Source organism: Petromyzon marinus, chromosome 10 (genome assembly GCF_048934315.1).
Source record: "Petromyzon marinus isolate PM22_M1 ecotype Great Lakes invasive population chromosome 10, UKy_Petmar_22M1.pri1.0, whole genome shotgun sequence".
Taxonomy (NCBI): domain Eukaryota; kingdom Metazoa; phylum Chordata; class Hyperoartia; order Petromyzontiformes; family Petromyzontidae; genus Petromyzon; species Petromyzon marinus.
In genome coordinates, this window is record NC_133676.1 from 11,304,278 (window position 1) to 11,330,432 (window position 26,155).

General features: G+C 43.7%; 1 protein-coding gene across 8 annotated transcripts in view; it reads left to right on the forward strand.

Moving 5' to 3' along the window:
* The first annotated feature begins 593 nt into the window (after nucleotides 1-593).
* The window catches only part of LOC116940906 (band 3 anion transport protein-like), a 72,331-nt gene continuing 46,769 nt past the window's right edge, over nucleotides 594-26,155 (forward strand). The window contains exons 1-6 of one of the 8 annotated variants that reach the window (XM_076066152.1): nucleotides 595-830; nucleotides 1,349-1,438; nucleotides 4,343-4,441; nucleotides 7,082-7,315; nucleotides 7,830-7,900; nucleotides 13,109-13,317. In XM_076066152.1, the coding sequence (XP_075922267.1) occupies nucleotides 7,254-7,315; nucleotides 7,830-7,900; nucleotides 13,109-13,317 (342 nt within the window). In that variant the 5' untranslated portion in view covers nucleotides 595-830; nucleotides 1,349-1,438; nucleotides 4,343-4,441; nucleotides 7,082-7,253. The other 7 variants (XM_076066151.1, XM_076066155.1, XM_076066153.1 and 4 more) reach the window with 7 other exon arrangements.

Sequence of the window (26,155 nt, forward strand, 5' to 3'; positions counted from 1 at the left end):
ACATTCCCCCCCTCCTAGGGGACGTCCATAAATGACGTCACGCACCTGGGGGGGGGGTCAGACATTTGTGACGATGCGTGACGAGGGGGGGTGTTGAGAAATGTGACGTCACATCAAAATGCGCAACTTTAAATAAATACAGACAACACGTTCTACTTAATTAAATCGACTTTTTAATAAACGTTTTTTTTACAATGTCAGTGCAGCGCCACATTAAATACGCACTACAATGACAATAGTTTAAAGCGATTTGAAGCATGTTTTATTTTTAAAATAGAAATATGGTTTGGGGGGGGGGGGGTGGGGGCAGAGCTTTGTGACGTCATATTTGAGGGGGGGGTCTGACTTTTTGTGACGCCGTGTGACGAGGGGGGGGGGGTAAAAAATCGTCCAAAATCGCGTGACGTCATTTATGGACGGCCCCGAGGTTGCACACTGGGAAATCCTAGGATGGAATACGAATTGTACATTTGAATTATTGATTGAAGCTTTCGTGACTGCAACAATCCATATTCTCTGGTAATAATAATAATTTTTTTTCTATCTACGTGACTTTACCGAAAGAAACAGAAGAGTATTTGAATTATTATTATCTCGGTGCTGTACACGCATATCTCTCTGTGTGTGTGCGTGTGTGTGTTCTCCCTCCGTCTGTATAACTCCGTGCATCTTGGAGCAACGCGCGACACACACGCACAGCACTTGGGGATGGTCTTGCTGCTGGGGTCTCCCCCTCCCTCCCCCCCCTAGTCGCTGATCACGTGGCAGGGAAGAGGCGCACGCCGCATGCATGGCGGCTATGGGAGTGATGCGCTGAGCGGGCTAATGCGGTACCAACTCCATCAACACTCGCTCCTCTCCCCTGTCGCACGCATACACACACACGCGCGCATTGTACACGTCGCCGTAACGTGTGTGTGTGTGTGTTGTGTGGCGTGTGTGCGTATCGGACAACGAAGATAGCCTCAACCTTGGACGTTATTCTCAGCACGTGCAGTAGTAGCTTATGGTGTCTCATATCTTCTCGTTCTTTCATTATTTTTTTATTATTCTTTTGATGGGGTTTTTTTTATTAGTGATTCGCCCGGATGCTACATTTGTTGCGTTCCGTCGCAATGCCGTGTTCATTGCGGCGGTCCGGCAGTAGCGCGCTGCGTTGTTGTTATACCCGAGTTCGGTTCGTGGTGGTCACGGCTCACATCGGTGGCATCTGAACGATACAACCACCACCTTCAACCATCGCGAAGTATGGTCAAGCGATGCCCGTGACCGACACGGCGTGGGGGATTCCTTCATCCAGCAGTGGACTGACCGAGGGCTGTGTGTGCCGGGTGTGGCTGATGTGCAGGGCGCCTGCTGTGCCTGTGGGCCAATCTCCAGCCGGTAAGAAGTGTCTCTTCGTCTTTACGATGCTCATTGTGGTGTCGGCGAACCAATGGTAACGATTTCGCGACTCAACTCGGGTGCGCGCGTTGTGTAAGTGGCGGACTATTCTGTTTTGAGTGTCAAATATAAAACATGCTTGACGACACGCGCTTCCGTGATATGTCTTAAGTCGTATTGAAAGTATTGCACGTACGGAGATGCGCGTGTGTACGTGGTACTGTATGCGTGCACGTGCACCGCGGGAGTCACGTGAAAAGCACGTGTAGTTGTGTACTGTACAATGCACACCGCTCTACCATTCAAACGCGCTGCGATTGGTGGAATACAACAATGCGTCTATTGCTGTGATCGTGCGCCGAAACAACACAGCAGTTCATATTCTTAGCTCTTTCGGTAAAGTCACTAAGAATATGAATTACTGCAGTCACAAAAAGCTTTAAATCAAAATTTAACACAGCAGTTGACAAACCCCGCCTTGGCACTCGCGTCGAAACGGGAACAAGAGCAACCCCCGTGCCTCCAGAGCTGCAGGGATTAGGTTTGAACAGCTGGGCGGGGGAGCATTTAGCGCTGATCTGTATTGGAGTAATTTGTTCATTCTGGAAGTTAAGCCGCGTGTTTACGTGCGGGCATAGAGGGCATAGACAGACGTGGCTGGAGTCGGTGGTGCAGTGGGTTGGCAACGCTGCGCTTCTGTATTAACCCGTTGACCCGAGATCGATTCCGAGACACGGAACAACATCAGCGGTGGATGACATCAGAAGCGGTGCTGCTGGGCTTAACCCCGTTCACCAACCCGCACTGAACAGCGTGGTGAAAACTGAAAATTACGGTATAAAATAAAATAACCCCATTACTGACATCTGTTTTTCGTATTCCCCTTGCATGCAATGGATTCGGGCGACTCTTGCCGCCGCAACTTCTGCCGCAAAGTTAAACAAAATTTTCACCGATTCGTGAATAACATCGCCACCCTGAGTCGCGACAATTTACCAAGACGCAGCAGTGCCGGATTAAGCTCGTGCGGGGCCTGGAGCAAATGTTATAAAGGGGCCCTAAATTGAAAAAAAACACAGAAATATCAAAACACAAATTTGTTATTTGCATAGTGAAGTAATTGTATTTTTTCGTTTGCTATACAGCCAGATAATACGACAAATCGCTAACTTTAAACAACCAGTCGTTCATAAAAGTTGAAGGCAGTATAGTACTATAGTAATAGAGCAAGTGCTGAATCATTGAATCGGAATTGATAGCTTGAAAGCATTTAGCGCGGGGCCCGTAACATATGCTACTCTTGCTACTAGGATAACCCGGCACTGCCCAGGCGTCTCTCTGTGGAGCCGATGTGCAATGGGGCCGTCCATAAATGACGTCACGTACCTAGGGGGGGTGGGTCAGACATTTGTGACGATGTGTGACGAGGGGGGAGGGGGATGAGAAATGTGACGTCACATCAAAATGCGCAACTTTAAATACATACAGACAACACGTTCTACTTAATTAAATCGACTTTTTAATAAATGTTTTCTCCTACAACATCAGAGTGCAGCGCCACATTAAATACGCACTACAATGACAATAGATATAGCGATTTGAAGCATGTTTTATTTTCAAAATGGAAATATGGTTTTGGGGGGGAGGGCAGAGCTTTGTGACGTCATATTTGAGGGGGGGGATCTGACTTTTTGTGACGCCGTGTGACGAGGGGGGGGGGTCAAAAATCGTCCAAAATCGCGTGACGTCATATATGGACGGCCCCAATGCGTCTGAAGTGGTACCGTATCCACTCATTGTGACTGTGCGTGAATGAGACTGGCACAGGGATGGGATCAAGGGCATTCATAGTGGTTACTGTTCTACTATCTCGCATGGCAATATTTCCCAGGAGCTAAATGCCAATGTGGAGGGCTGCTAGCCACGACGAGAGGGCTTCAGGAGAGAGTGCGTGTAGTTTTGCCATTCCTCCGTTGAATGAACGCAGACACATGGTTTACTATATGGTACACAGTTTGAGGTTGCATGGCCACACTCCTGTGGCTTGTCTTTCATGTTCCATTCATGAAGGAGATGTCCACGTCGGCCTGTTGATGTTCTGAAGTGGTTAACGGTTCCACCGGTGTCTTCAAGGAATGGGGCCGGCCATAAATGACGTCACGCACCTCGGGGGGAGGTCAGACATTTGTGACAATGTGTGACGAGGGGGGGGGGTTGAGAAATGTGACGTCACATCAAAATGCGCAACTTTAAATAAATATAGACAACACGTTCTACTTAATTAAATCGACTTTTTAATAAATGTTTTCTCCTACAACATCAGAGTGCAGTGGCAAATTAAATACGCACTACAATGACAATAGTTTAAAGCGATTTGAAGCATCTTTTTTTGGGGGGGGGCAGAGCTTTGTGACGTCATATTTGATGGGGGGGGTCTGACTTTTTGTGACGCCGTGTGACGGGGGGGGGTAAAAAATCGTCCAAAATCGCGTGACGTCATTTATGGACGACCCCCGTGTCAAACCAGTAGGTGCGATGTTTGGATCACGAATGATGTGTTTATTCATGGCATCATTGCTGTGAATTGAATTGGCCAAACATCCCAATACAGGGTCCCTCTGAAAATAAATCTTGAGACGCAGCTTTTACCAGTTAAATATTGTGAATTGCTACGGTTGCCTTTACAACGCTATTGGTTGTGTTAAAATGTTTAGTTTCTTTTGAAATGCCAGCATGGAGTTTTTTTTGTTGTTGAAACTCTGCACTTTCACCGAACATTGATTGCCGCTGAAGCTTTCATTAAATTTTGCTGCTTCAGTGCATGTTGTAAATGTAATGCATTTTTCAAAGAATGCAGATCGTGCTTTTCACAGATGAGTCTAACATTAAATCATGTATACATATTTTATTATTGATACCATTTCTGACTCTTACTATTATTTCTGAATCTTATTACAAGACATCTGACTGGCATGGAAGAGTACCAAAGATATCATCTCGAGAAGCTGTCCAGAGCTCCCTCTAATGGAAGGCCCTTTCTCCGGCAGGGCTGAATATTGTAAGCCTACAGTATGCGGGTACTGCATAATGCTACATGCTGGGTAATCCATTTATAAATACCCCACTAAAATGATCGGGATAAAATATTGTATTTCAGAGCCTCTCTCTCCATGTAAGATTTGGGGCAATTGCTTTGAAAATATTCATCAACTTCTTTGAGAAGGAAGCACGTATGAGAATGATTAGAAATCAGCAGGGTATCTATAATATGGATTTCTCTGTATATACAGTGGACTGTACCAACAGTGTTTCATATGCACATTAACGTGATGTACACAGCGTAGAATGTGCGTCGCTCTGCAGTTGGTGTCAAACTGATAGGAATTTGGCGGGAGCTGCTCCCCTTTAATGTGAGTGGAAAGTGGAGGCATGCATGTAACATGGCCCTTGTGCCGCCTATACGCATGCAGCAGCACCCTTGCTGTTCACTTGATAAATTCCTCCTGGTGCAGTGTGTTCACTGAACCAAGAGGATATTCCCGCTAATGCTGTTTTATCCATTGCAAAGGAATAAAACCCTTGTGCTCTGGCAGCTTTGCCAACGCTTGGCATCTCCAAGCTAAGGAACATTGCTCCATTCTGTGTGCAGCTGGACAGAGAGGGTCCCGTACACATACACGGTGTGCTCTATCCATATTTACTATCAGCTCTTAGCCTATGGAATTGTAACGTCCTATCGAGGTGAGGCAACTCCAATCAAGGAAATTCAGTGCTGCGTATGCTTTTTTTTACTGGCATCTCCCATTGTGCATGATAAGACAGATCCTCTGAGCTGGAGTCGGGCCACACCACATCGGTATGTTATTAATCTGCTGGTTCACTGCGATGATTCACTGTTGGTGACGTGTAGCGAAATGAAAGTGGCCCTATGAATTCACTCTGATAGACCAAGCCTATGTAGGGCAGTTAGTGTTTCTTTGCACGCAAGGAGGGGGTGGGGGAGTGTGAGCTGTGCCATGTGCATCAGCAGTGAAGTTTTTATTTCATGTGGATCTTCAGTGTGCCGTATTGTTGAGTATGTGGAAGAGTAGCATCGTGAAACCACATGAAATATAGTGATGGTTTGCGGGAGACCTTCGAAGATCCTGCAATGGATAGATCAGTGCAGATGGTATTGTTGACTGTAAAGTGTCCATGCACACCCTGTGAAATCAAGGCTTCATCATTCACACGGTGCTGAGTTGCTGCTAGCGTTGGGAGTGGCACATTTATGCTAATGTGGCATGCTATTTGTTTTCCTCTGTTTAAAACCGGTTGTGCTCGCCTGGTATACTGCCTAAAGCCTGTGGTTTAGGAGAAATGCTGCTGGGATTCATTCACCTTTTCACACTTTCTCATGACACTTGTAGTCAGAGCTACAACTGAGATGCATTGTTTTTTTCTTATGGCTTGTGTACCAACTAAGGGGCCATCCATGTAGTACGTATGCATGGAGGGGGGAGGATGGTTAACCCAAATGCGTACGCTTGCGTATGGGGGGGGGTCTACTGACATAGTACGCATTGGAAAGGGGGGGGGGGTGAAGTCTCGATAATAATTTGTCTAAATTGGCCTTCAAATTAGTTAGATAGTCCGGCGGTGGATTATCTGTTTGAGTAAACACGTTAATATTATGCGTACAGGGAGGGGGGAAGGTGTAAAGTTTTGACAGATTTTTGCGTACGTACTAAATGGATGGCCCCTAAGCTGTTTAAAACGGTTACATTCTAGAATAGTTGCATGAATAAATATCATTTTAGTATCGTATGGGGGCAGTGCAAATGAAAAATATGGTTTTGCATTTGGGGTTGAAAATATATACAGTATTTTTAATGTGTGTGTGTATGTGGGGAGCGGTGGTTAGCACGCTGCGTTACAAACCCGGCGACCCATGTTCGATTCCAGCTCATGGTCAACACTTGTGACGATTATCTGAAGCAAATCCTGGGCCTCCCCTAGGTCGACTCAGGCTCAAATGAGTATCAAGTGCAGTGTGTAAACATCGCCACTGGGAAGACAAAGGCGGCCGGGCGTGGTGCTGGCCACCCACCCCCTTGTGTGCCGTGCCGGCCTTCATAGGTGCTTGCCAACAGCACTTGCCCCAACAGTCTGATAAACCTATATGGGGGGTCTTTGTCTTTGTAATACACAGGAAAACCATGTCAATTAGCAGTTTTTTTTCCTCTGCAGTAGTGTAATTTGCAGAAGTATAAGATCTTAAGCTGAAAATATATAAAGTCAGGTGTCCCATTTTGTTTACAAATCATGTGACTGGAGGCTCAAAAAACACGTGCGCTGTGTTAATCTTTTAACACTTTGCAGCCTTTTTAGTGTCTGCATGCTTGCTACTCGCGGACACTTTTAGCGGTGGTCACAGAGTAAACTTCACCTTACAATATCCGCAAAGAAAATAATGTCATCCTACGATTCACAAAGGGGCCACAGTGTTAGTATGAATAAGTGAGGTTTGCTGATCAATTGCATCATCAGTGCTTGGTTGTGTAACACGTCATTATAGTATGTTTGATGATTATAAATAATGTGCTTGATACGTTGCTCTCACTCCCTTATTCTTAGTAACAGAATTGGGCCCTGCCCAAAGTGCCACTATTCTTGTGTAATGTTTGACAGCTTGCACTGCGTATGTTTCTCTTTTCAGGTTATGCGGACTCTGGTATGTGCGTCTTGGTCCGACGTTGAGTCTCGCTCTCCTGTATAGGCCCTGCCCCTTCACTGACTTGTGGCCGGCCCTGCTCCATGCTTTGGCTGCCATAGTAAAGCGATCGATGACTCAGACCTGCCAGAGTTGTTGATAAAGAGCTACACGGTCAATGCTGAACACAGGAGTGCAGTGTGCCTGTCAGCACGTGACCCACCAACCTCCAGCCTTTCGGTGAGTAACAACACGAATAGAAAATAGAGGTAGTCGGTTCTATTCCATCTGCTGGTGCTGTCGTTGAAACAATTGTGCAAGTTTCTTAAATAATTTTGCAGTTGTCCATTTTGCAGGATAAATGGGTACAGCAGAGTTAGTCCATCAGCAGGTGGGGTACTGTAGGAGTACTCTCACTTCTTCCAAGGCATCTGACCAGCATGGAAAGTAATGCCAAATTAGCTGTGAGAGGGGCTGTTTAAAATTCCCTCGGAGTGGAGGTCCTTCCGCCAGCAGTGGCAGGGGAAACAAATGCGGGGCTGCTCTATTTTCACAAGCAGACTAAAGCTATACAGACTTGTAATCACACTACACTGGAGTTAGCATCTCCATTGCTTGTAAAACACCAACCTGTCTGGCTTAACACGTGCAGCACGTGAATTCCTGCTGTTTGTAAGCATACCGTCGCCGCTCATCAGGCCGGAAATTAATTGTGTTTTATATTGATTGTTTTATATTGCTGTATTTACATCAGAGATGCATCGCCGCGAGCGGAGACGAGAGATGGACTTTGCAAACAGCGTCTCCAGCCCCGCCATGTTTCCGGTTAGTCTTTGCATGCGTCTTTACAGTTCTCTGCTATAAATAATATCCATTTTGACTTGCCGGCGTGCACAGCTCATCACACATGCTGTGCACAACTCTCTGTGATGCTGCAGGGTAGAAGGTATGAATGCTTTGACGTGAAGTGAAAGTCCTCAATAAGGCATGTGGTGAAGCAGGTAACACAGGTAGTGACTTGTTGCCATTTAGGATGTTTTAAGAAGGTTGTGGAGGCCCTCGGGGTGCTGCGGTGGGAAGATGTTAACTACCTCGCCTGGTATGCAGGAGGATATGGGTTCGATCCCCACCCTGACGCCTGTATATTTGGAGTTTGCATGTTCCTCCCGTCGTCACGTGGATTTGACTCTGGGTCCTCCGGTTTTTCCCCTCCGCATATAGAAACATGCGTTTTTACAGTATTTGGCTGCTATACATTTCCACGTGGTAAGCTACTTCATTGTGCTATAATTTGTGGCTAGGTCACGTCTAAAAAACAGCTATATAGCTCAGTGGGCCTGACCTGGTCAAATATAAAATAGAGGACAGAGTTGTTTAAAGTAATGTGTGTTAGTAGTGGAGATGCACTTATATATTGAGTTCGGTGATTGCTGCTTAAGCCAATATTTGGATTAAGGGATAGGAGAAAAGGCTTTGAAAGTTGCAGGTCTCATCAGGGGCAGTTTTTAGATGACGAAAACAGATATAAATCCGTAGTGAATACGAATTTATAATGCATTTTTTCACTCATTACACACAAAGTACTTGCCACAAATGAACCACAATACCTTGCTGATCTCGTCAATAAACATACATCCTCGTAGCGGCTTTTGGCTAGCCATCAAACAAAAAAGGTCACTGCATTGCAGTGATGGATGCGATTCTGCGACCATCTGGAAAGTTCATCCTTCCGATACTAATAAGTCAGGGGAGCTATGCAATTTAAAATATGTCCTCTATTAAATCCCGGCGTTCCGTTTGTCTGTTTGTCCATCAACTAAGAGCCTTTCATAAGGCCTGAATCAAAAAGTTATAGAAACTGAAACCCCCCCATCACTAGATGTGGGGGCAAAATTTGACCCATCAGGTTTCCAAATAATGTCGACCCCCCCCCCCAAATAAGTTTATTTTGTAGGCATATATTTCTACACATCCTGCATACAATAGAGTCAGTAGAATCTGCACACATTGGGGGGGGGGGGGGGAAGAAGAGGTCATCAGTGGGGGGCGATGGGCGAGGCGCAAAGCGCTGAGAAGCCTGAAATTCTAATATTGAAAACTAATTTCTTTAGAATTGCTTTTTGTGTTTAGTTTGTTGTCCTTTGCTCGCCCTTCGATTAGCACGGTTAACTTCGTAAGGTACAAAAATTCAACATACTTTGTGGGGAATTATGGGTAAAATTATAAATATGCAGAACTCCGTTTTATTTCACCACGTCTTTATATGAATACAATTTTAATTCAGATGCAGGATGCAGCAATGCAGGTGTGTGCTTCATCGGTATGTAAACACCATGTTCTTCAAAAACTGAAATTGTCTTCTCCCTTGTACAACTGTGCGTGTACTGGCACGTTGAAGGCGATATCTAAGTATTGCATGTGTGCCAATGTGTAATGATTGTCCCCCTCCACCACTGTGATCATGTTTTACCCACTCCACAAAAGCCATTAAAAACTGAGAGTTAATGAGCGATTTCAGGAGAACTCTTCTGACCCTTATAACCGCAACCCTGTTACATGCAACTCATAGGAGCAGTGGTGTCGGAAAAACTCATCCTTAATCTTTCTAATGTATGTTGTCATTTACGGAGAGGCTTCCAATTATCCACACCATTTTCAAGGATAATTGTACTTGGGTGGCACATTCCTCCAATTATGTGTATCTTTTTCCTAGTTGATAAGTGGAGTAAATTCGTGGATAATCATATCCGCGAATGTTGGTCTCACGTATTGCTTTGGATAAGAGGAGTTATCCTGGACTGCATTCCTGTGAATGTAATGTAGCTATAAAAGGTACCCTTGTGTTTTTTGTTGTTTGTACCTCCTGGTATGTGGGTTCAAAAATATCTCTGGTCACCAAGCTGTAAACAACTAATTCTGCACTAACTTGGCTGAGCAAGTAGGCAGTGTCTCTGTCCAGATAATCATTTTCAGCTATGTTCCACATAGCCATTTGAGGTGAAATTTTGCTCTGCAACTCCAAGTTCGTGATGGAACAACGATCTGTTCACGTCAAGGTTTCTTGAAATGTGTGCGCATACCAAATTGTTCCAGTATTATTTGGGGAACCAAATACTACTGCCCACTACTTTCTGCTGTGAAGGCGGTCACTAGTTCTACATCTCACTCCTAGGCAATGGTGATTGTACATGATTCACAAACTCCATATCCGTTATTCTTCAATGCATTTTCTGGTTTTTACTACCTGTGGTTCTGCTTGACGTCCAACGTTTCGCTCCACGCGCTGGAAGCTCCCAGCATCCCGAGAGCTACACAACTGCGAAAAGTCCACTCCGCCGTATTACCCATGTACATTTTAGTGATGGATGCAGGAATTCATGCAATAGAAAAGAAAGTTGATGGAGGGGATGATTGAGGAGATCCTTGTGCTGTGGGGTACAGCATAACGATCTTCATAAACCTGCATTGACCAGCGTGGTGAAGTATGGTGAAACATACCCCATGACCGACAGCATGGGGAGGCATTCATCTAGCAGTGGGATTGAAAAAGGGTTGAAAGTGATTACTTGTTTATTACGATAGGGCATAATTCGGAAGACCTAAAACATCGTGGGCTGTCAAGAATGAAGGATGACTAATAGCGAAGTCATTGCTATCTTATCCGTAAGGCATAGCAGGTAATAAACACGAATTAAAAAAACTAAAAAAAACGTTTTAAAAATAGAGGTGCAAAACCTATCAATGCCAATTAGAAATGCTTCATAATAACTGGAGGTAAATGCAGATACGTTGTGATTTAAATATGCCGCATGTGTTTGACATGTTTTGACCTTTTATTTATTCATATTAATGTAACTGTTTAAAACATTTCAGAGCAAGACAGAGTCAGAGGAAGTGAATCGGTTTCGAAGAAATCATTTTGGCTCATTACTGTTTTGTCTCATGCTGTGAGATGTGTCTGTGTTATATTGGCTACACTGCGAATTACATCATTAGCCCCGAGGTGTAAGGCATATCAGTTTCAGACATGTGAGTACAAATGAAGGTCTATTAGATTAAATATCGACAATAAAATCACGTTTAACTATCTCGTCATCCTGTTATCTGGCACCACTGCTAGTGTTTTCTACAGTAAGTGGTAGTTCTGCAATTTCACATCCACATTTCAGACATTTTAAATATGGGAGTAATCGTTACTATAATCATGAAGTGGACATTTTTCGTTGGAATAGTTGGTCAACAAATTATGGCTGTAATTCAGATAGAAATCGCTTCTGCCTTTAATGTAAGGTAGAAATGCTCATTCAATTGTACAATTAAATAATATGGTGGTGGACGTATGCAGTTTGACTTTTGTCACCCACGCTCGGATAGTGATGGTGCATTCATGTCTGTGCGTGTCGAACTATTGTTTCATATGCCACAAAAAATACTTTTATTTTAAACCGTGGATAATTACTTTCAAAATACCCAATATGTATTGTCAGGATAACTTTAATGTTTCATACTGATGTTTCCTACTTTATTCTTACAGTATTGGAGCGTATTGCATTGTCGAATAAACATAGTTGAGCTCATTCATTTTGCACCTAAGTGTAACAATTTATCACGGGACCATTTAAATAAAAATTGTTGTTGATTGTTCTCAACTCCACAACTCCTATTTGGAGTTCCACAAAATGCTCAATGCCGGGACCTTTGCGTAATTCATTTTTGACACCGTTTACATAAATACACACAAAGCATAACTTTGTCGCTGTATTAGAAAAAAATCAGCAAGATATTACCAAGTTGTTTTTTTTTTTCCCACAGAACCTTGTAATGTTTGTAAATACAAAACTCCTCTGAGCTTTTTTTACGTACAAAAATCGAGCCACATTTTGGTTAGGTGACACATTTTGGTCAGGTGACACATTAACGTGTTTCATCGCTCCGTCTCCTTGGGAGAGAAGGGCCTCTCGGGCGTGTTCCGTTCCTCGATTAACCACTCCGTTATAATCCTTGACCATCGTCCTAACGGTTTGCGTGATGTTGTGGAGCGTGTATAGCTCTAAGCAATGTTTTGGAGCACTGACGCAAACGCTCAGGAGGTTCCAGAGGACAACCGGAGCTCAAACAAAAAAAATGTGACTGGTGGGGTTGTTACTGAACATCGATTTTGAGACAACGCTGTCAACATCATTGTGAACGATGGTATTTTTTTTAAAGTATTGTTTCTCACTGTTACTTAGGTTACTTTTGATGTTTTTTTTACAATTTTCCTGACAAAGGCATCTTCCTAGACATGTATTTTTTTATCGCAGAAGTCTAAAGCTGCAACGATGCGTGTTTTGTTGTTGCTGATTAAAATTGCGTCCCCACGGGTCCTTAAGAGGATTGACAGGAGCAATAAGTGGATTAGAGCACTCAAAAAGTTAAATGACCTAGATGGGAATGAATTCGTCGGGCACAATTGTGCATTTAAAACGATCCCGCGTAAGCCGTGCATTACAGCACCGACGAGATTCCAGGACGATTAGCGTGACCGACTTTGCTAAATGTTGCGCGACTTCAAAACTTCTACAAAATGTCACATTGACGGGGAGACATCCGATGTTCTTGCGGCATTAGTATTCAGCTCATACATTAATAAGCCTGACCTTTCGGACAACCTGTTGGGCTTTCGCTAAAGTTATTCAACCTTGACGTGAAAAGATGTTTCCGTAATATTGCATTGGGACAAATACGGTGTGAACGTGTGTGTGATATATTCAGATGTGTGTGTTCTCCCCACCCCCTACCCTCCTCCCTCCTACAAAGTTATAAATACCATTAGATCTCTTAAGAGTATTTGCTAAAGTTTACATTCATGGATGAGCTACATCTTATTTACGTGCCCCTTAGTGTTTGTGCCGCCATAAGCAGTCTTTCAAAATCGCACGGTTCTTGCTGTTGTGGAACACGTGCTTTTTTTTGCTTTAGCAACACATGCTGAAACCCGTTTATTTACACTGTCACCTTCTCTTTAACCCCCCCCCCCCACCTCCACACGAGACGTCCTCCTGACAACCAGCCCCGTTTTTGGCAAACAAAACACCGCCACTCCGCCAAGCAAGCTTTACGCGACGCAAGTGAGAGCTGGATCTTACTTACTCCTCTTCGCTCCCTGTGGAGCACAAGGCCGCAACAAGCCCACGCCATGCTGGACGGTCTTTAGCAGCTTTCTATGCTTCACCCCAAGACAGGCCCAAGAGCTGCCCGTGGTAAAACGGAACGCCGCGACGTGCATGCAGACTGTGCTTGCACGCACGCATGCGAATGCCTGCACGGATGATCTACCAAACGTGTTGAAGTGCTTCTGCGTGCAAATTCCAGGCAGGCGGTGCCAACGTTTACGTAAACTAATGTTGCGAGCGGAGCTCACCTGACGATCAAGGTTCTTTGAATGGAAAAGTCCCGTGGCTCTTGCGATGAACCGTTGAGCTGTTCGAAAAGCTCTTGGTAGGGCATTTATGCTTCTATCTTCAGCGTAACTTATTGGGACTTTGTAGATTGCTCGAGCATGATGCAGGTACATGAGAAAAAGGGGGTTCAATTTGAAATGAAAACATGGATATGGTGATACCAAAGTTTCTGGCAGCACATCGTTCGGCTTATTTTGGATAGATGTTGAGATGCCATTACTGGTTTTGCGCATATTCTGCAGAATGTATTTATTTGAATGGCGAATGATTCGTGTATTATTTGGATTCAGTATGAATTTTTCACAACTGCCGTATGGAATTGAAAATCCTGCCGTCGTTCAATTTGGTGCCCGTCTCCTCTACCCTTGGCCAAAGCACATAGATTTTAGTAGTGGACGACCTTCTCAACCCTGATCTGATCTCTCACTCTCCAGGGATGTTTCCTGCCACAGCAGTTTGTGCTGAAAAAGCAAAGCAGAAGCTCTTAAGTTTTTTTTTTGTAATCTCGTGAAGCCACTGTTAATAACTTCAGTTGAATTGCTAGCACATGTCAACGAGCAATTGGTATTGTTATTGCAAATTGTTCCTGCCAGTGCCAGCCGGATTTTGTTCAGGTCTCCTCTGGCACAAAACACAACTGAATATAATTGCCTATTGTTAGACCATTTGAATAAATCGAATGTAGTTTGGGGCACATGCAGGAAATTCTGTGAAACTGTACTACATTTTGGAAGCAAATTCTGTGGATTGATTAGATGAATTCCCCCCCCCCCCCTTTCCAAACAGTGACTACTTGTCTTAGGTCACAATTTGATAAAAAAAAGAATAAGTTTTTGTCTAGGGTTTACATCCTGTTTGTCTTTGTCTCATTTGGTCTGCCTTTTTCGTTACACTCGAAGCAAGGTATATTAGGTTATCATATTCAAAAATGTTATTTAAGAATCGATTTGTGTTTTGGTATACGATTCGATTATTCCATGTCTTGTTTCACCATGTCATTGTTTCGTTTTACGCCCTCTATTAGCCCTAATGTAATAGCATATAATTTGCACACATTGTAACAATCGATACACCATTACACCCCAAGTGTTTCACCAATAGATGCACAAACTCCTGAAATACAACCTAGAAAGTGGGGCAGTGGTGCACTGGTTAGCAGTGGTGCAGTGGTTAGCACAATGCACTTTTACCCTGGCGACCAGAGTTTGATGATTCCTGGCCACTGCTAATGTAAGTGGTGAGTGATATCTGAAATGGTGCCCCGTTCGGTATATAGACATCTGTCTAGCCGGGGCTTCAATTCAGAAGACCAGCTTGTGAGACCTGTGTGGTAAGACTAATTTGATGAGGACTTTCTTGACTCTGCCAATAAAATATCTTGGAGGTTTCTTCAGTGCTCATAAAATCATCCATCAAGCTGCTGCCCACAACACATCCTGTTTGCTGGATATTTACAAGTTGCACAAGCTGTGCTAACCAGATAGAGCCAAATGACGCATGCCTGCTGCTTCCTTTTGCATCTTATATCTGTTTGGACCGCATAAAGAAACTGCACAATTTACCATTGAAACTTGCAAACATACAGGGGTGACGTAAATTTATACGCGACTGCTTTTAACGATTCTTGTAAACAACCTCTCAGTGAGTTGTTGTGGAACATTTTGGGCGAAGAGTAAAGTAAAACGCACCCCAAATCTGAGCCCGGTGTCAATAAAGTTTACACAACTACCGTATGGTCACACACACACATGCATATCAAATTGATTATAAGGCCAGACCCCCAAACTTTTGTCTTGAATTAGAGGGAATAAGTGGGCGTATTTTAAATTGGAGATTACGGCATGAGCAAAACTCCATCCAACGCCCTCCGCATATACAGTAAATAGTCTTTTATACTGCCGGATAATATTGGTCTGGAAAACCAACAAACCCATGGGCTAGACTTTTGTTTTTATTACATGTGGATACAGGAAATTAAGAATTGTGCTTATCTATTATATACCTTGTGGAATGTGTCCTTGAGTAATGATCTTCTCCTGGCTGAACACAGAAATCTGTTTAGTGTTACCTTACTAATTGCTTTACTTGGTGTGCGACGATACACAAGTTCTACGATTCTTACGCTCACAATACAATCTTGTGTGTGAGAAACGTTAACGATTCATGCAAGTTATTTGTGAATTATATGCCGAGGGTTGAACGTATTAGCCATCTTGGATTGGCTAACGTCGTCATAATAACCAATGAGATATTTGCAGAACGTACCAGAGAAGGCTGTAAGGTTGCAGTGAAGATAATGAGCAGAATCAAAGTCGTATGGTGGTATGTATGCTAAAATTTATTTTTAGGATGGACACTACCTGGAAAGTTGTAATGTAATATGTACTGTATAGCTAAGGCAAATGTTGAAGGCAGAATAGGATCATATACATAAAATGTATGTATGTTGAACTTCTTCTGCACGTACGTAGCCAACCGTGATAATCAAAGGTGCAATTAGCACCTCCGATTGAGGCAAATGAGAGCAATATCGGGTTGCTTTGGAGAACTAAACCTGAACATGAAAAGCAACATAATGTGCTTGAATAAGAAAGTGTTAATTTGGTGCATAGTTCCCATTGTGACTCGTAGAAAATAAAAACCCAATGCTTTTGACAACATGCAAAAAAAGCAGAAAAATAAGCTTAGCAGATGAATGCTTTGCATTGTACTGAGAAACAGGAACATGTTTCTCGGGAAACGGATCACAAATCAGAGACATCGTTTTTGACTGTTGAGGAAATTCAGTGGGCTTGGACAGGGCACATCACTAGATGGACAAAACTTGTGATGGAATGGCAGTCGGAGGAAAGAAAATGTTTGAGAGGATGGCCATTGCGGAGCTGGAGAGGAGGTCGATTTATGTGGAGAGCTGAGATGCATTGTGACATTGCAGGACCATGATGAATGGCAACAGCCTGGGGAGGTCTTCATATAGCAGTGGAAAAAAATTGCTGATTATAATATGCTGATTTAGGCTGAGAGCACACACCTGGTGCATTGCTTCACGCTAATAAGTTCATGGGTTCAATTCCCCTGTTCTGTATGGAGTTTTTCCGGATTCTCCAGTTTCCTTCCATAGCTAAAAACACAATGTGACTGATGTTGGCCAAACATTCCAATCCTGAAAAACTTCCGGCAAAGTTACTCAATTAGAATTATATGAAGCGATATTGCCCCCCTACTGTGAAACCTTGGCAGGACCCTGTTGAAAAATAGTTGAGACTCACTGAGGCTTTTTTGGGAAAACAAGCACAATAAGAATAAATAATACATGGGGGCAAGAAACATTAAAATCGATAACTACATACTTTTTTTATTCGAAGTGTGACTGAATCTTGACAATTTATTGACTATCTAATTAGGGGAAGGGGCGAGGAGTTAATTCCCAATATTTACAGTACTGAATATTTTAATCATATCCTTTAGCTGTGTATACACATTTGCTAAAATGATACAAGAACATTTTCCCCAATGAGAACGATGGGCGTTGCTATGGAGCTAAACGGATTAGCTGACGATTAACATTCTTTGCCATTTAAAACATGTGTGCGTGGCTCAGATTTGCTTCAGTGTTTTCGTCCAACACTTGTGTATTGTTCTAGTGTTATCTCTCGCAGCGTAAAACTCCGGAGGGTTTCTTTTCCCAGTATTTTTTTGGCAGGCCTCTTATGGTCCAAGACTACGCTCTGTGCGAGCCAGTGACAGTGTGTGTGTATATGGGGACTGGTAGTGTAGTAGTGGTCGGTGCACTGCTATGAACCTGGCTACCTAGGTTTGATTCCTGGCCATGGCTAACTTCGTCGATAGCGAGTAATGTCTGGCAAAAACCGATTGGGCAATAAATACTCCGTTTTGGTGGTGGCCTGGTTACTTACACTAGTTCTGGGCCTCCCCTAGGTCCACTTGGCCTTCAGTTAATACTGTCTTCACAGGTGCTCGCTAACAGCACTCGCCCCAACATCCCATGTAGACTACATGTAGGATCTTTGTGTGTGAATGTGCACCATACTTTTGTCTCTGCATGCTTATGTGCTACAATGATGACTGGGAGTGTGTATGCAGGAAAGGCTTGTTAACAAAATATATATTTTTATTTGCATAGAACAAATGTGAAAACCGTAAAAATGCTCCGAGTTAGCATCTTGATACGGCATTAGTTTGTTCTGCAGTAGTTGATTCGAGAAACACAGAGCTGTTATTTGATTAGGTGCTATAAACTTAATACAGCTATGGAAAGTAGAGCCACCCGTTCATTTTCTTTTCCACGTTAGACTTGGGCAGCCGTCCCTGTGAAGCGCAGTGCATGGCAGGACATTAGTTTTGGCCAAACACCAGGCCTCTCAAATTGGAATTTGGACGGTGCGCGATTTTGGCCAACGAGTGGCGTGAGATTGAGCAGTGGTGGCGTTAAGACCATTAGTGGAGGCCAGAGGTAGCTAAGGATTAAGGGTAAGGGCGGGCAAGGGAATGCCATGTTGTGTTTATCTTTACCGTAGGTCGCAGGAGGTCGGAGTAGGGGAAATAAATCGACCTAACGATGCATCGGTTCACCAATTTTAATATAGATTATTGGGCTGTTGATACAAGCATCACATTTATGAATGTCGCTGCCTGCATTAATGTTGACGTTCCCCACTTGTGATCCTGCAGTGGGAACCTTCAACTGTACGGAATACCATCACCAATGCAAGTGGCAACACGGATTCGAAAAAGCTTTTAAGATTCTAAAACTATGCCTATAGGGGCGGAGCAGTGGCTTTGATCCTGGAGACCTGAGTTCGCTTCCAGCCGTGGCTAACAAAAGTGGAAAGTGATTCTAAACCCACCCTCCTTTCACCAATTTGCACTGTCCAGCATAGTGAGCTATGGTCAACCCCGCCCTCCTCCAATGACCGACACTGCTTAGGGAGGCCTTCATCCATCTTCGATTAGCACGGTTGGCTACGTACGGTGCAAAAGAAGTTAAACATACATCTTGCAGTTTATTTTACAAAAGGGCTGTTATTTTTTTAAAAAATATACATAATTGGTTCACATGACCCCCCCCCGCTCCAACCAGCCACTGCATTCACCACAATAGCAATAGAAAATATCACAAAACATTTTATCGGATCGCAATTCTGAATCGTGACAAGTGATCAGGTTGCGAGTGGCTCGAGTTGTTACAAATCTGTTGGCTGTATAAATGGTTATGGCTAAACTTTTTATTTTACCAGGCCAGGCCCACTAGGCTATGTAGCTCTTTTTCAGAAGCGACCTGGCCACAAATGATAACTCAACAAAGTGGCTTATCACGTGGAAATTCATTGCAGCCGAATAATAAAAATTCCTTGCAATTCCTCACTCGCGTTAAATGCACGAGAATCGGTGCAGCAACTGTGAGGAATATGAGCATCAGGCTGAGCGCGTGAGCCTCGAGTGGATCGAAACTCCCGTAAGTTGCCCGTGAGGCTCGCCTGCCCCCCCCCTCAGCCTTTTCTTCAGCCACTTCACTTTCGGTTTTAGTTTTAATTATTCTTTCCGAAAACGTCTCTTGCGCTGGCTGCGGGGCATCGGGCGGCTGCGTTTCCCAAACCCTTTTTTGTTTTCGTCTTTCGAAGAGTCATCCGTGTTCTATGGAACTGCCCACAGCTGTTTAACGGAAGTCCTCGTCATCCTTTCCTTGCATACAAACATCCAGGTATAGCGCAGAGCTCTAATGCAGGGCTCACGATGTGCGACGGTTTCACATGCAAATAGAAACATGATTTTCAAAACACAAAGACCGAATTTCTAGCTCTCTGTGATTTGGGGCCAAACTTAACCATTACATTCCAGTCATTAAATAAAAGTGTTTTTCCCTCCTTAATGAACAGAAGGAGTTTCTTTAAAAATAATTTGAACAGTGTATGCTTTTAATGTTTAATGTTCTCTTAATATGTATTATGGCAGATACCTTAATGGTACAGTGGGCACCAACATTAGATGTGTCAGCGGTCATTAAAATAGTGGGCTCATTGTTTGGCCGTACATTGTGGTCATTATAACGTGGTAATGGCGACCCATGTATCCTCTACCCCTTTACAAGAGAGAGAGAGAGAGCACGCGCAAGAAAAAATAATCTCGGTATAAACACACTCCGCCAGGAGACCGTAGAACAGAAGGGGCCATTGAGATGCGCTGCAAGCAAAATCTATGTACTGAGAAAGGCAGGAAGGAAGGGGAACTTGCTTGTACGCAATGCTGTGTTACCCTAGGGGGGTGGGAACCTGGGTCCGAGTGTGAAAAGCATTTGGGGCGCATGTATTGTCAGAGACGCATGCACGTGGCGTCCAAAGCTGTTTTATTTGGCGCTTTGGGTCTTGTTGGCCCCGCTGGAGGATAAGAGCCGGATGTCTTTGTACAAGGCCCGTGGCTTTGTTTAGATCACACCAGAGGCTCCTCTAAGACAATATTCCGGAAATGCTGAATAGCGGTTTTATAGCCATCGTCGTTTTTGTTTGTTTTGTTTCATTTTGTGGCTGTTGGCAAACACACACTTTGATTGTCGTCCCACTGAAAAAAAATGTAACCTTTGCTTAAAAAAATACTACTGCTATTTATATTGTGGCTGTTCATAATGAAACAATCTCAAAGCACAGTTTTTTTTTAGCATTTAAACGGAGCAGCTTGCATGCAGGCTTTCTTTGCGCAGCGTGTTGAACTGGTGTTCCACACTTGTTTTGCGTGGTTTATCGTTATGGAATATTCTACAACAATTAATTTGTCGTAATGATAATTTTGTGGTGGAGCGGCGGTGCAGGCATTGGCGCAGGGGTTGACCATAACTCTTGCTCCGCTTTTAACATCAAACAGCTCCAGTGTCTCTTGTTTAAAAAAAAAATGTAAAGCCATTTTCCTACGAGCATTGTAATTATTTGCAATTGAAGCCGGAGAGCAGCTGCGGTTGTGCTTCGTGAAAGCAAGCTTGCCTGTGGAACCTTTCCGCTCAAGTTCAACTCTTGGCCATGGATAACGGCAGTGGCAGGTAACCTACGCACTAGACCAATCCAGACGAACAAGCGTGGGGAAGAATGATCGAACCACGGCGTCTGGAGGCCTTCAGCAGCGGATGAACACAAGGGCTGCGAAATTTTTTTGTCAGATGTTACATTCAGAGTACTGTAATGCACAATGTGCAATAATTACAACGAATACATTCTGAAGTAATGCCATCGAATAGTATGATGCAGTACACGCGTGGTGACGCATGGTGAAACAGCCCCAATGTTAATCCACTGCTGGGGGAGGTCTTTACCCATCAGTGGATTAACCATCAGACCAAGGCCTTGAAAATTATAACAATAAAAATACAAAGTAATACTTCGATATCAAAATAAACTCAAAACTGATATCGGTTTTAGCGTGCGATATGCTACAGCAGTTGAGCCACTACAACAGCTGTTTTCTTTGGAACGATTCAACTTGCTGATGGGTGATGCGGTCGGCACTGCCTCCCTTGAGCTTCTGTTTTGATGAACAATTCCTTCACGCCGTTTCGGCATGCCGCTTTTGAGAAATTGTGCATGAACCCTCCCCTCCCGCCGAGACGTTTACTTGCTTAGCTGCGTTAACTGCCTGTTGTTGTTTTGCATTAGAGGGCGTCTGCGGGGCGAATGAAGGTGTTGTCCTAATGCCCCCCCAGGCCCCTATCCTCCCACTGCGGAACCCAGTGTACACATGTAATGTATGCATATATAAGCCGAGCTGAAGGCGCGGTCAGGCAGAGGGGCTTAAATCCACTTGTGCGTGGGGTGTGTAGTCTTAAGCATGGACAATGACCAACCACAGGTATGTTGCTTCAGCATCTTTGATGTGCGGTATCCCATTGTATTGTACATTGTATCGTTCAACAAAATTGCTTCGGGAGTCTTTGTCACCAGTTTGAGTTGGTCTATCCGGGGCGCGGCAGTCGGAGCATTAGTGCACGGTCCTTTGAAATGTTCCCCGCCTCCGTCCAGTGTGGAAGAGTGGAAGCCACAAATTCCCATTAGCGTGGCTCCCTCGAGATCAGTCTCGTGGCGGCCCTTCTGCCAGCAGTGGCATGGGCCAGGAATTGCAAGGCTGCACCTTTGCATTTTAACTGCTGGACATCTGGGAAAAAATTCAGCCTTGGAGCTCATCGGATGCCTACAGTATAAATACGCATTCTGATTAACTTGGGGCAAATGCTTTGACCAAGCTCTTAAAAAAATGAGCGGTTGCTCACTAACGGTTTGTGCAGCTGTGTATGAGGAGCACAGGTCATGGAGACAGTCGGCAGTGTATGGTATTAACCGACGCAGCCCAAGTAGTCGTCCTGCACTGCACACATGACGTAATGCAGTATGAAACGCAAACATTGATCCGCGCAGTTTAATCAGATGGTGGAAAATAGCGTGGATTCTTAATTTGCCTTTTGCGCCATGTGGGCAGGAAAGACAAACGTGGATTATGTAACTTAGATAATTCGGTACAATTTAATGACAGTATGGTAGTTTAATCCTGTCTGTAATGGTGAGCGATATCTGAACCAGTCTTTCCCCCCACCCCGCTTCTCAACCCACACCATGAACCAACATGGTGAAGTATGGTCAAGCCACCTACACGAACAATATGGTGTTGGGAGCGCTTAATCCAGCAGTACAATATCCTGGACACTAAAATATGCCACCGGTCTCAACATACTTAAATCTTTAATTAAAACACACTTGCACAATATTTGTAATTTTTTTCAGCTTGACATGTATGTGAAGTTATTAATATACATTTTTATGATTATCTTTCATGAGCTCGCGCATTAACACAATTAACATGGTCTTCAATAATCTTTTCTTAATTGGAATTTGTCAAAAAAACATGTTTTCAGTGATACAATGTTGAAATAATTAAAGAACAATTACCAACACATCTTTATTAAAACCTCTAAATTGGTCATGGATAGAACAATGGATGATGCCATGTTAATGCAATAGATTAGTTCCAATATCTACTCGTTTTCTTGAAACCTTTTCTACTGTTACAGACTCTAATATATATTTAAGTGCCCTAAATAGTACATGGGTGGTGTTTTTTTAAATTAACGAAACATGGTAGCACATTAATCAATGGTCGATGGTGGAGGAAAAAAATTACACATCATTGTGTTGATATATTTTTTAAGTAGCTTTACAGGGCATTTTTTTTTAGTCATTGTTTAATCCAAGATGTTTAAGCTGTATGTATACTGTACACGGACGCTCCAATGCTTGTGAAAAAAATAAGTAAATTAACTTGTTACTAACGTTCTATTTCATTGCAATGTAAGCTAAAAGAGCAGTGGCACTGTGGTTGGCTCACTGCCCCGTGAAGCTGTTTTCCCGAGTTCAACTGTCAGCCGTGAGATGTCATAATATGATCTATCGCAGTAGTTTGTCAGACATTTCTTTTGTGGAGTTGTCTTCAACCGAGGGCTTTAAATGCAATGCCCTTCTTCACCGTGACCCTGTACGGCTCTGCACCTGCTCAGTATTTCTACGCCAGCTGGCTTTCCGTGTTCGCAAGTGAACGTGATAATGTACAGCATTTGCTAGCATCCGTTTACTGCACAAAATTGACGTTTGGACTATCATGTCTCAAGGACTGGAGTGTGATAATTGCCTGGGATTTGGCATTCTCGTTGGGCTATCAATTCTCAAGGGCATGCTGAATGTTGCCTCTTGTGAAGAATGTTGGATACTCTGATATGCTGATGAAAAAAACAGCTACAAAGCAATAATCAGTTTAATTGCACTAGGTACTGATATGCATAGGTAGCATTACATATTAACCATTTTAAGATTGGTTACCCTGGTCATGTAACCTGATAGAAAATGTACACACATTAATCATCATCTATGTCCGACCACACCTATAGATGGTCTCCCAAATGTCTCCATCCCTGACACTGTTAAGATGCCGTAATCCGTCTCACTTTGCATGTGAACTGATTTCATCACTTCACCTTGTAACCATAGGCTAGTGTGACTTAATTCTTCAAGTACATTTGCTCACCATTCTTGGCTTAAGAAGAAGCACATTAAGGTCCTGAGATGTGTGCAAACCTGGTGGCCAACTACAAGAAACGTCTGACCTCTCTGATTGCCAACAAGGGTTTTGCCACCAAGTACTAAGTCATGTTTTGCAGAGAGGTCAAATACGTATTTCCCTCATTAAAATGCAAATCAATTTATAACATTTTTGACATGCGTTTTTCTGGATTTTTTTGATGTTATTCTGTCTCTCACTGTTAAAATAAACCTACCATTAAAATTATAGACTGATCATTTATTTGTCAGTAGGCAAACGTACAAAATCAGCAGGGGATCAAATACTTTTTTCCCTCACTGTAGCAGTGCGAAAAATGCCAGATTTCTTTGAAGGTAGATAACCAAAAACACAAATTAAGCACAGGCACATAAATACTTTGTTTCATCAATCCAATGTATTAACATTTCCATTTTTTATGATTGAGAACCAGAGGGGTGCAGGCTATAGTAAAGGTTAAGAACCACCGATTTAGTAAACAGGTCAACTAATATTGTTACAACAATTGATCTCACTTTTTTGACGATGTCCACAGTTGTACCATCTTTTCTGGGAGCTTTCCATGTTGCCTTTTCAAGTGTGACATCTGGGACATCCTCTTCCTAAGCTGAAATATATTTAATTGCCTTGGGTATATTTTTTTGTTATTTGGTATCCGAATCGAACGATGATGTTTCTATCATGCACTCCAATTCCATCTTGCTCGGGCTGCTATTTGTGATTTACCGCTCATCAATTATTATTTTTTGCTCCATGCGTAACGTTCTTATGTTCAAGCAGATGCATAACCATGCTTGCATGCACGCGCAGGGAGATGCGATGGTTTACGTTCACTCGTCATGGGAGAGAATATAGGGTTCAGCATGTCGTGTGTACACGAGTCTGGGAAAACTGGTCTGGCTTGCCTTGCAGGTCGAACATATCTTTAGCTCAATGTGAAAGCGATTCAAGTGGTGTAGCTGTCGAGTGTGCTGGTGTTGCAACTGCAACGGGGCCCTTGGACTAGAGTGGCGCAGGCGCCGGGCTACGTAGAGGGCGAGAAAATGGAATAGGGGGCCCCATTCAATTCCTTGTGCTATGGCACATGCGATCCATGCTGCTCCACTTGAGCTACTGTGTGCCGTAAGCGAAATACACCAGTGCAGAGTTGTGCACCTCTTACATTGCTGTTTGTGCTGCCATAAATAGCTGTGTACAAATGTAAACGTGCATCTTAGATTAATTTCCTAAATGCGGTGCTTTCTGATAAAAAAACACTTGGGATTGACTTTTAAAAAATATATACATCGTTTTAAAAAAAAAATCAGTAGCGCCAAGTATAGGACATTAATGTGTTGCAATGAACATCACTCGTTTAAAATATATATACATGACTGGTTTTCATAAACCCAGTAATGGATTTGTATCGGGCTTGCCAATGACACCATTAAATAATGAAAAACTTTATTGATCGAATCTTGCAAAACCGTGCAAGCGTGCCCGACCACATTGCTATAATTAAGAATGATTTAAAAATATATATGTGCGTTTATGTGTAATTAACATGATCTGAACTGACTGTGTCTGACTCAGTGGCCTGGTCTCAGTTATCTGATGAAAGTTGAAAGTTGCAAGTGAGAATTTCATCATCGCCTGCGGCTGGGGTTGGCATCGTCCCCCACTCCTGATGTCGAGGGTAAATGGGCGAGGTTTAGGACTGCGACTCATGTAGCTGCAATGGCTGCTTTGGGTACGCAGTCCAGACCTCCCCAGAGACCCTGGCTCACAGATGAGGTGTTCAGGATGGTTGAGAAAAAGCGACAGGCCCACTGTCATCGGCTACAGAATCCCACGTCAGAGAATGAGGAGGCTTACCGCAGCCTTCGCTCGGAGGTTCGGAGAGCCATGAGGCGCTGCAAGGATGGGTGGTGGTCGCGGGTTGCTGAGGAGATGGAGTCTGCCTCAGTGGCCCGCGATCACAAATCTCTATTTAACTCCAAAAAATGTAACCTGCAGCACCACACCTATTACCATCATTAGGGGAAAAAACGGTGATCCAATCTCCGACCCCCAGGAACAGGTTTGCAGATTTGCTGAGCATTTCTGTGAGGTCCTGGGGGAGGGAAAATCCCTCAGCCAGAAAAACATCATGGCACAAAGTGAGGATGACCCTGCTGAGGCTGCAGTGCCTCATATTGGAAGAAGACACCCCCGGTGAGTGGCTGGCTGAAGTGCCATCTGTTGAAGTACTGAAGGCGATCCGGAGTCTGAGACCAGGAAAGGCAGCGGGCAGAGATGATCTCCCAAGCGAAATGCTGAGGGAGGGTGGCATTTGTACACAGACTGCCCTATATGACATCATAACAACAGTCTGGACCACTGGACGGGTTCCGCAGGATTGGAAGGGGGACCGCACAGACTGTAACAACTACAGGGGCATCTCACTCCTCAGTGTGCCGGGAAAGGTCCTGGCTTGGATTATTCAACATCGCCTTGCCAGGCACGCTGAGGAGAGGCTTGCGGAGCCCCAATGCGGTTTCAGGAAAGGGCGGTC